The sequence below is a fragment of the Microcaecilia unicolor genome, chromosome 2, assembly GCF_901765095.1.
Source record: "Microcaecilia unicolor chromosome 2, aMicUni1.1, whole genome shotgun sequence".
NCBI classification, from domain to species: domain Eukaryota; kingdom Metazoa; phylum Chordata; class Amphibia; order Gymnophiona; family Siphonopidae; genus Microcaecilia; species Microcaecilia unicolor.
Window position 1 is genome coordinate 651,789,025 of NC_044032.1, and position 10,573 is coordinate 651,799,597.

A 10,573-nucleotide genomic window follows, 5' to 3' on the forward strand; every position below is an offset into this window, starting at 1 on the left:
AGTACAGCACCTGCAGGGGGGCTCTTCTCTCTTCAGCTGTCTGTGCTGTATTCATGCTTCACATGTCTCAGTGTGATGCCTGCATGGGGCTCTGATGGAAGATTGTCTCTCTCTTCATCTGTCTGTGCTACATTCATGCTATACATGTCTTAGTGGGATGCATGGGGCTCTGATGGAAGATTGTCTCTCTGCAGCTGTCTGTGCTGTATTCATGCTTCACATCCCAGTGTGATGCCTGCATGGGGCTCTGATGAAAGATTGTCTCTCTCTTCAGCTGTCTGTGCTGTATTCATGCTTTAAGTGGCACAGCTGCTCAGGGAACAGGAACAGTTAAGTCGGAGTCATCCCAAAGCTTTAAAAGGATGAAAAATTAGCAGCAGGATGGGAGCTCAGTAGCATTGCCACATGCAAGCTCCCCAGTTCCGTCCCGGAGTCCTCTGCTCCTTGGGGCAGTTGTGGTCATTGCTCAATAGTGACATCTAGTGGTCTGGAAGGTATTACAAAGAGCATGGAAAGCAGATTTGGGAGTGGGGGAAGGGAAGGAGAGTAATACATTTAAAATAAAAATCCCTGGATAGCTACGATAAAACACTCATGCAACAGGCTTGAACCTTGGCTCTGACTGAGCCGACACTGGAGAAGGAAACAGCAGCTCAATGGATTTTCAGTACACAATAAAACTCAGCCTGAGCTGAGACTTCTATACACAACAGGATTGGGCGAAGGAGGCTTGGGAAAGCCACTGTTCCTACTTGAAAATGACCTAGGAGAATCGGATCTCCTTTGTAGAACCTGACAGGTACGTGTGACCATCAGTCAGGGCGGACAGAGTTGCGTCTGATGGAGCAGTTTTACGGGGAAAGGGAGTGAGCTAGAAGCATGTCGAGCGAATGGGGCTGTCCAATTTTTTTGAATGTAGTTCATTTCCATTCTCGACGTTTCTTTTATTTGAATATTGTTAACCACTGAAGATGGCTATTTTTTTTTATTTTTGTTACATTTGTACCCTGCGCTTTCCCACTCATGGCAGGCTCAATGCGGCTTACATGGGGCAATGGAGGGTTAAGTGACTTGCCCAGAGTCACAAGCAGCTGCCTGTGCCTGAAGTGGGAATCGAACTCAGACCCAAAGTCCACCTCCCTAACCACTAGGCCACTCCTCCACTGTTGCTACTATTTGAGATTCTACATGGAATGTTGCTATTCCACTAGAAGTCGGCCCTTGCAGATCACCACTGTGGCCGCGCAGGCTTCTGCTTCTGTGAGTCTGACGTCCTGCACGTACGTGCAGGACGTCAGACTCACAGAAGCAGAAGCCTGCGCAACCTTTTACATGGAATGTTGCTAGTGGAATAGCAACATTCCATGTAGAATCTCCAAAAGTAGCAACATTCCATGTAGAATCTCCAATAGTATCTATTTTATTTTTGTTACATTTGTACCCTGCGCTTTCCCACTCATGGCAGGCTCAATGCGGCTTACATGGGGCAATGGAGGGTTAAGTGACTTGCCCAGAGCCACAAGGAGCTGCCTGTGCCTGAAGTGGGAATCCAACTCAGTTCCTCAGGACCAAAGTCCACCACCCTAACCACTAGGCCACTCCTCCACTATTGGCTGCCTGGCAGTACATCAAAGTTTACAGAAACCAATTTAACCGGGCAGATGTTATGGAAGCAGCAGTGCAGCTTCTACTGTTTCTACCCAGCAGATGTGCACATTTTATACACTTCCACAGGACAGAGACAGGCAAAAGTCACATGTGCCCCCCTCTATAGCAGCCAGTGTTCAAGTCTCAGCTCACCCTCCATACAACCTGGACCAAGGCTGGGCAGCCACAGTCTGAGGGCCACAACCCACTCAGGTTCCCAAGATTGCATCAATGAATACGTATAAGATCTATTTACATACAACGGAAGCAGCACACGCAACTCAATGGCATGGGTGCCCAGCCGTGTCCTAGACTCAGTCCACACACACTCGCAGACGTAGGGAGTCGGGAATTAGTTTGCACTGTTTCAAGCAGCGGCTGAAGCGGAGTTATGCTGGAGGTACAGCAGGGATTCTCCTTACAATCTGAAGGACTGAGATTCAGCTGTAAGGGACAGCTTCCCCCCCCCCCCCCCCAAACACCAGCTGCAGTGAGTTTAAAAAAAAGCACCACCAGATATTCAGAATCTGTATCAGATATTGGCTGGTGCGATCAGCGGTGGCATCCCATTAGCAGTCCATAGCCACTAACCGACAGAGGGATCTGAACCAGGCTCCTAGTCATTTCTGTAGTGCTACTAGACATACATAGCACTGTACACATTATATGCAGGTACTTTCTCTGTCCCTGGGGGGGGGTTGTTTACTAAAGTGTAGGAGTTATCTGCAGCAGGACTCATAGGAATAAAACAGGCCCTGGCTGCTGATAACCCGAGCTAAGCTTTAGTAAACAACCCCCTAAGATTTTGTACCTGGGGCAATGGAGGGTTAAGTGACTTGCCCAAGGTCACAAGGAACTGCGGTGGGAACTGAACCCAGGTAGCCAGGATCAAACCCCACTGCACTAACCATTAGGTCACTCTGCCCTATAATGGACTCTCAGCCCACTGCTCCAAGCATTAGGCTACACCCTGTAATTTACCTGAAATTCAGATTTGGAAAAAAAAAAAAAAGAGGGCAAGTGAAAAAAATAAATAAATAAAAAACCACACACGAGTCTTATAAGTACATAAGTATTGCCATACTGGGAAAGACCAAAGCTCCATCAAGCCCAGCATCCTGTTTCCAACATTGGCCAATCCAGGTCACCGAAGCCCAGCAAGATCTCAAAAATGTACAAAAGATTTATACTGCTTATGCCAGAAATAGTGGATTTTCCCCAAGTCCATTTAATAACCGTCTATGGACTTTTCCTTTAGGAAGCCGTCCAAACCTTTTTTAAACTCTGCCAGAGTCTAATCCCAGCACCTGAAAATCCAGAGGAGTTGTCTGGCCAAAACCATCACTGGCCCCTGGTTCAGGAGGGATCGTTCCACGCCACAACCCTTCTCCCCTTCGCCACCACACAGCCACTTGTCAATACCACCTCTGGCTAAAGCCCCCACCCCCACCCATAACAGAAAGACAAGGTTGGGCTCCCACCTTGCTGGTTAGAAATAAATCAATCCACACTTGCAGTCACTTTCATATATTTTCTGCTTTATAATTAAACATGCACTTCCTTATGTCTCAGCCATCTTTAAAAGTATAGATCTTTTTGTTATATTGAGACAAGACCGGAGTAATGTTTCAGCTGAACTTTGTAATAAATATTATAAAATAGACTCACCTTAATAAATATTCTTTACAATAAAAACAACAACAACAAAAAAAAAGTTTTTTTAACAGGCCTTTCGTCTTAAAAATAGTCAATTCATCTTTGTGATTTGTACATAAAAATATATAGAGATATATATATATATATATTAACAAAACAACAAACCACAATTTGTGGCCAAAGGCAATTAAACATGGAACAGGTTAATAAAGGGGGCTGGGGAGAGCAGCGACAGAGTCACTCACAGAGAGAGCAAAACTACTTTTTTTGAAGGTTGAAGAACTTTTGACTTTTTCAGGTGCCCTGAAATTCAGTCCCCTAAAGATAAAAGCTGAGAAATATCAGGAGGAGAGGAGGGAAGCGAACGGGGACGAGGGAGGAGCTGCTGCATCACCCGTGAAGGGCCAGTCTAAAAGCCAGCCGAGGAGGACTATTTAACCAGGGGCATCAAGGCTTAACCTGTCTCAATTTCCTGAGCACTGAAAAGATTTGCAATTTTAACATGCACAGCAATGCAAGCAGGGGTGGCGGGAAATAAGAAAATATTCGGGGTGCAGGCAGCAGAAAAACTTGGGCTGGCCCAGGGCTTTGAGGCCTACTAAAACCTAACCAGCCACCGAAGAACGGGAGACCCGGCAAGGAGATCAGGGGACTTCAGACAGGCAGAGAAGGGGCCGGCCCTGACTTTGAGGCCCTTTCGCCAACAAAGGGACCAGTAGGAACCAAAGTACCATGAAAACTGTAGAGGGGAGGGCAAGTTGTAAGCCTTGGCTAGAAGAAAAGCTTTTATTTCTCCACCTCTCCCTCCCCTCAACCCGCCAAGCACAAAGAGTGGGAACCTCAACGGAGGAGCCCAACCTCAAGCCAACTGCAGCCTGGTTCAGACTCAATTAAATCCTAAAACCAAATCCACAGCGACCTGTTTTGGTGGTTTCTGTGTGATTTGTGTGGAAGGGGCTGGGTTCGCACACAGGCATACAAATTACTCAGAAAGAGGCTTCGGATATGCTCCTCCATCCACACAGCAAGGGGTGCGATAGGCAGGACACAATGAAGCAAAATCAACGGCCCTGCTGCCTTTGGAACAGTCCCCGTTTCCCAATGCCCTGTAGTACGTGTAGTACTTCAGCTACCACCTGACATCCAGCACTTCAAGTACCAGAGTGCACTGGGGCTGGGGCATGTCAAAGCCAAGGACCCTCCCCTAACACCTTCCTCACAAACTGGATTACACCATCAAAAGGGGTGGGATGCAGGCATACAGGCCTCGTGTCTCCAAGGCCAATCTTCCGCTAGGAAGGGAAAGAAATAGTCGATTCAAAGAAGGGTGTGTAGAACGGAGACCCTAGAATTCTGGGCAACCTGAAAAGCCAAAAATAAAGTCCACAAGCAGTATTCCGTGCCAGGGATCAAGAGGGCTTGCCCCGACCCCGTGGATCAGGAGGGCCGCTCTCCAGCTTACAATAGACAGTGTTTGAGTTCTTGCAGCGGCAGCCTGGCCGGTGCATGTGGTCATAGCAGCTCCGGCACAGTCTCAGGCAGCCTTTGGCAGGCGGGTAGCAGAGCAGGCAGGGCAGAAATACGGCCAGGGCACCCATACACAGGTACCTGGAGCAGCAGTGGGCATGGGAGCAGGAGCAGGGGCTGTCGGCGGACGAGTCGCCCTCGTCGTCGTTGGAACAGTGGTAGAAGAGTCCCTTGACCAGGCACATGCAGGTGCTGTACTCCACCATGCTCTCCGCAGAGCACAGGCACTGACGATCGCAGGCCAGGCAAGAAGGCAGCGCCCGGGGGGCTGTACATTCGCAGCATTTGCATTTGCCGCAGCGCTCACAGATGAAGCGGTGCTGTTCCTCCCTCGGCTCTGCCTGCTTGGCACAGGTTTTCTGTAGGTCCCCACTGGCAGTCTGAGGCTGCAAGCGCACTATCGTCTCGCAGCGCTGGCCCAGCTTGGAGGGGGGGCACCTCCCTAGCAGTCCTTGCTCGGAGGAGGCGCTGCTGTTGCTCCCGGAGCTGGCTGCGCTGCCCGTACTAGTAGATCTGCTTAGTACAGGGGGCACTGCATGGCTGAGGCCACCGCCTGGGTACGCGGCGTTATTATTCACATTGACCGGAAGGATTTCATGAGTCCTCTCCTGTTTCTCTGGCCGGGGTGCGTGCCGCGGACTGGCTCTCTTTGCCACAGAGGGTCCTTCGGTGTACTCGTTCCTGCCTCGGATGGTGCGGATCTCCTCAAGCGACAGGATGGCGACCGGCTGTACGTCCCTCTCATGGTGAGCCCAAGGCCGGCTCTCCGGGGCAGGCTGTTGAACCACAGCTAATGCCCCTCCGCTGCCATGCTGACCCTGAAGCTCCATCGATAGTGGTCTTGAGTTCTAGTGATCAGCAGGAACTGAGCGTACATCTGAAATCTAAAAAGAGAGAGAAATGAGAGGAGGGCAGGAAACAAAGCAAGTCAATTACATAATTGACCCTAAGCAGCGAGAGAAGGTGCTGGATGCAACGCTGCTGGCAACAGGCCAGAGAAAGCAGAGGAGACCCGAGCGCACAAGAGCAGTTATCCGAAATAAATATGCATGGCATAAGTACATAAGTATTGCCATACTGGGAAAGACCAAAGGTCCATCGAGCCCAGCATCCTGTTTCCAACAGTGGCCAATCCAGGTCACAAGTACCTGGCAAGATCCCAAAAAAGTACAAAACATTTTATAGTGCTTATCCCAGAAATAGTGGATTTTCCCCAACATTACGCTTCTGAGCAGCCTAGGTTTCAGCATTCCCATGCATACAGGAGATTCCCCTGGCCCAGTTTCTGCTCCCAAGGCTAGCCAGGGCTGGGGATGGTTGTGGGCCGGTCCCCAGGGCGTAGGAGCAAGGAGAGCAGGCTGAGCTACTGCCTTTTAAGACCGCACTCACCCACCCAAAGGGAAGCCCAGGACCTTTTATTGGACTAAAGGATACTACAAAGAAAAGATTATAGAAACACAGGGAAGACATAAAAGCTGGTCTGTGCTTCAGAGCAGCCCAAGAGGAGACCTCACTCTTGCAAAAACACTGCCTGCCACAGGCCAATCACTCCCTCTGCAGCCCTCAACCAGGTCACGCTGCAGGGAGAGAGACGGCGAGGACTCAGTACAGCAGTCCAGGGAGTCAGTCTCTACTGTGCATGGAATAGGAGGGGTGCACTAGAGTGAACTAATCCACGGAGGGGACAGTGTTCACAGGAGAGGCTGGCTGTGTGCACATATCCTGAAAGCAAAGAAAGAATGAGGCTTGCTAGGACTTTCCTTGTAACAGGGTGTGTATGGGGGTGGGAGGGGGCAGTGGCTGCAAGCAGGAGCCTGTCTGTGTGTATTCTGCACAGGAGCAGGAGTTACACTGCTAAACACTGCACTGGGCAGACTCCGTGGGCCACTGTTTACTATGTTAAAGGCGTGATATGCACATGAACACGTGTCTGTGAATGCATGTGTGGAATACAACCAGCTGCCCCTCTACGTTGGAGGAAAGTTCAGTATGGCTGAGAGAGAAACCCCCTCCCAACACACGTGTCCTTCTGTCTGTCTACCCTTATCCTTACTGGTCCTGTCTGTCTGTCCTGATCTAGATTGTAAGCTCTTTTGAGCAGGGACTGTCTTGTCTTCATGTTCATTTGTGAAGGATTTATAATAGTAGTAGTAGCCTGGTGAGGGCTGTAGTGGAAAGGATAGTTTTAAAGGGGTAAAGATGGTCCAACCTTGGGATTTTTTCCATCAGTAATGTGGCAACCGTAGTGCAAACAGGATATACAAGAACCCCAAAGACCCAACCTGCTTAGATTTTATAGAGAATACTGCATAGAAATATATTAAGTTAGCCTGCCCCCCCCCTAGAATCAGGTGGGTGGGCACCCGCAGGAGACCCTACACCCATCTCTGTCCTCTCCCCAGGAAGCTTCTGATCCATCCTCCTTCCCTTTACCCATGTCTGGCTCCTCTCGGAAGAGCTGCTGGGGGGTTCCCTTTCCCACCGCAACGCATTCCCTACATGCATTAGAACAAAAGTCACAATGGAGAAATGTTAAGGAAAGTGAGAAAATGACCTGCCTTCATTCTAGGGAGAGATGGTCTGCTGCAACACAGCCAGTTCTAGAAAAAAATCCTGCTTTTTTTTCAGCAACTTCCACCTTGCATAGCTTCTGTGGCATGTGGTTTTTTTTTTTTTTTTGGGGGGGGGGGGGGGGTCCCCTTTCTTACCCCTTTGGCTCCTGGTCTAGTAAAGGTTCACTGATGTGGCCACAAAGATGAACTTATATTAACCAATGGTCTGCAACTACAGCAGCGACGTTGAGGACTCCCAACCGGCAGGGTTGATGGTGCATCACCCGGACCTTTCCCTACCATATAATCCGATTTACAACTATAATACGTGCTGGGGGGGGGGGGGGGCAGCAGCTTCAGGAGCCCAACATCCTATGAATGGGGGCCACATTGCTTTTTAGTTAATGCACCACAGCCAGGAATCCAAATAATACAACCCCCCACCCCAAAACTGATTCCAGTGCTTTAGCTCAGCTGCCAGAACCCCCTTCCCTGAAAAGAGAGAGGGGATGAAGATGGACTTCCCTGTAGCTGCTCCTCAAAGGGTACCAAGGAGCAGGTCCAAATGGTTGAAACAAATCTGGATAACACAAAAAAAAAAGCCTCTCCTCCTCTAGGAAAAGGCCAAAAGTGCGGAGAAGCCTAATGGTCAGTGCAGTGGCCCGAGAACCTGGGTTCAATGTCCACTGCAGGGTGACTTAACCCTCTGTTACCCCAAGTACAAAATAAGCGACTGTAACCACAGAAAGGCAGTTTATGGAATCTCATCAATAAAAATTGTTGAAACATAAATCCCATTTCTTATCCCTCTACAAAGCTGCCCCCCTTCAACCCCCCCCCCCCCCCCCCCCCAGCAAGTGCCTTAATCTCCGGAAGCCAACCTGCTGTTTACTCCCCGAGTGCAGCAAATGACTGTCAACTAAAAGGACAGACGGAGTGCAAAAACCCCAGGAACAAGGACAGACGGACAGCAAAGCTGCAGGGGGAGGGTGTTGGGGGGGGGGGGGGGGCCGACGCTGAAAGGAGCAGCTGTAGCCCGGAGATGGGAGGATAGGAAGGAAAAAAACTTATGAATGAAAACAAAGTCCTGCGGCGGTGGAGGGGGGGGGGCTCCTCTGCCTAACCTGCCCCGCCTGAAGACTGCGCTCGAGCCAAAACCAGTTCCTCTTACCCCTACTACAAGGTGAGCGACCCCCGACCCACCCATACTCCCATCAACTCCGGTTTCAAGGTGAGCGACGCAACCCCCCCCCCCCCCCCCCCCCCCCAAATCCACCCTTGCACTATCCTCCCCCTGCAAGGTGAGCGGCCCCCGATCCTTCCACTCCAAGCTCCGGCTACAAGATTAGCAACCCCCCCCCCCCCGATCTTTCCCACCTTCCACTCCCCGGCCCAAGGTGAGCGATTCCACTGTCCCCCGCCTGCAAAGTGAGCGACCATACTCTCCCCCCCCAACCATACTCACTGATTCCTTTGCAAACCCCCCCCCCCCCCCAGTCCCTGCTGCAAAATAAGGGATCCTCGATCTTTCCTTCCTCTGCAACTCTCTTCCCAGTCTCTGCTGCAAAATAAGCGACCCCCGATCCTTCCTCTGCAAAAAACCCTCCCCTCCTCCAAAAACAGCCCCAGGCTACAAGGTGAGAGACTCCCGATCCTTCCACTCCCCCATCTGACACACCTGTTGGTTAGACCCTCGCTTGTCAAAGACGAATCCCCTAAGGTACAAGTACAAAGTCACTTTTTTTAACCTGATGTTCATTAAATGCGAACTTCGGCAGCTTCTGCAGCAAAAAGAGACCCCCGGAGCTCTATTACCGAGAACCGCTCCCCCCCCCCCCTCCCCAAACTGCAGCATATGGGGAAATTGCACGGGGCCCGGTCCAGTCCCCTTCCCTCCACCTGCACTTACCCAGCTCCGATCCTCCGGCTGCTGCAAATCGGTCCATGAGCGTCTCGTTAACAGCCAACTAGGCACGGGTCGGGGGAGAGCGGGGCATGGCTCGGGCGAGCTCCCTCCTTCCTTGCACCGCCCCAGCCCTTTCTGTTCCAGCACGGTAAATCCAGCCACAAAGGAAGCCCTCGAGCGGGACGACGGTCTCCCCGGTACCGATCCAGGCGAGCCGATCAGTTTCCCCGACCCCCGCCCCGTGCAAAGAAGCACCGAAGGCAGCAGCGGCCGCTGCAGAATGCGAGCTCGAGAGCTGAGTGGCGCGCGCGCGTCCTCTCGTAATCCGGGCCAACGTTCCACGGCTCGCGCTTCTCTCCTTCTGAATGAATGGAGCCCAGCGGCTCGAGGTTTGTTCCTTCCCAGCGCTGCGGTTGGCTGCCCGGGGTCCCGAACACAGAGCTTCGCGCGCTGATTGGATGGCGGGAGGAGGCGTGGGCGGGGCGTGTTCAGGGGGGCTGGGCCTCGGAACCCTGGCGCGCGGCTCACTGTAGCTCTCCGCCGGACCGTGCGAAGGTGGCTCGTGCAGGCTGCTCGATGCTGCGCGTTCTGCTCGACTCAACCTTAGGAAGCTGCAGTGTGCAGCCAAGGCTCAGGCTCCAAAGGACGTATATGAAGGAGGAAGAGGAGCTGAGACTGCAAGAAGGAGCGCAGTGTGGCATGGATCAGAGTGCAAGGATGAGACTGCAAGAAGGAGCAGAGTGTTGCAAGGATGAGACTGCAAGAAGGAGCGCAGTGTTGCATGGATCAGACTGCAAGAAGGAGCGCAGTGTGGCATGGATCAGACTGCAAGAAGGAGCAGAGTGTTGCAAGGATGAGACTGCAAGAAGGAGCGCAGTGTTGCATGGATCAGAGTGCAAGGATGAGACTGCAAGAAGGAGCAGAGTGTTGCAAGGATGAGACTGCAAGAAGGAGCAGAGTGTTGCAAGGATCAGACTGCAAGAAGGAGCGCAGTGTTGCATGGATCAGACTGCAAGAAGGAGCGCAGTGTGGCATGGATCAGACTGCAAGAAGGAGCAGAGTGTTGCAAGGATGAGACTGCAAGAAGGAGCGCAGAGTGGCATGGATCAGACTGCAAGAAGGAGCGTTGTGGATGAGACTGCAAAGGAATGAAACCGGGGGGGGAGTGCTGCATGGATCAGAGGGAGCAGCAGAGCGTTATGTGGATCCGACTGCAAAATGGGAGGAGGGGGGTGCAAGACATAGGCAAGCTGGAGGGCAGGGAGTGGCCGCGAAGGCAGCAGGG

At 51.7% G+C, this 10,573-nt stretch overlaps 1 protein-coding gene across 1 annotated transcript; it reads right to left on the bottom strand.

Moving 5' to 3' along the window:
• Nucleotides 1-3,164: 3,164 nt before the first annotated feature.
• Nucleotides 3,165-9,646, bottom strand: LOC115461729 (protein sprouty homolog 1-like). Its single transcript, XM_030191767.1, has 2 exons — nucleotides 9,292-9,646; nucleotides 3,165-5,714 (listed from the first exon to the last, which is right to left on the bottom strand). The coding sequence occupies exon 2, from the start codon at nucleotides 5,658-5,660 to the stop codon at nucleotides 4,713-4,715; it is 948 nt and encodes a 315-aa protein (XP_030047627.1). The 5' UTR covers nucleotides 5,661-5,714; nucleotides 9,292-9,646; the 3' UTR covers nucleotides 3,165-4,712.
• Between the last annotated feature and the right edge of the window lie 927 nt (nucleotides 9,647-10,573).

Coding starts and splice junctions, on each gene's coding strand:
- LOC115461729 (XM_030191767.1), bottom strand. CDS start 5,660: ATGGAGCTTCAGGGTCAGCATGGCAGCGGAGGGGCATTAGCTGTGGTT.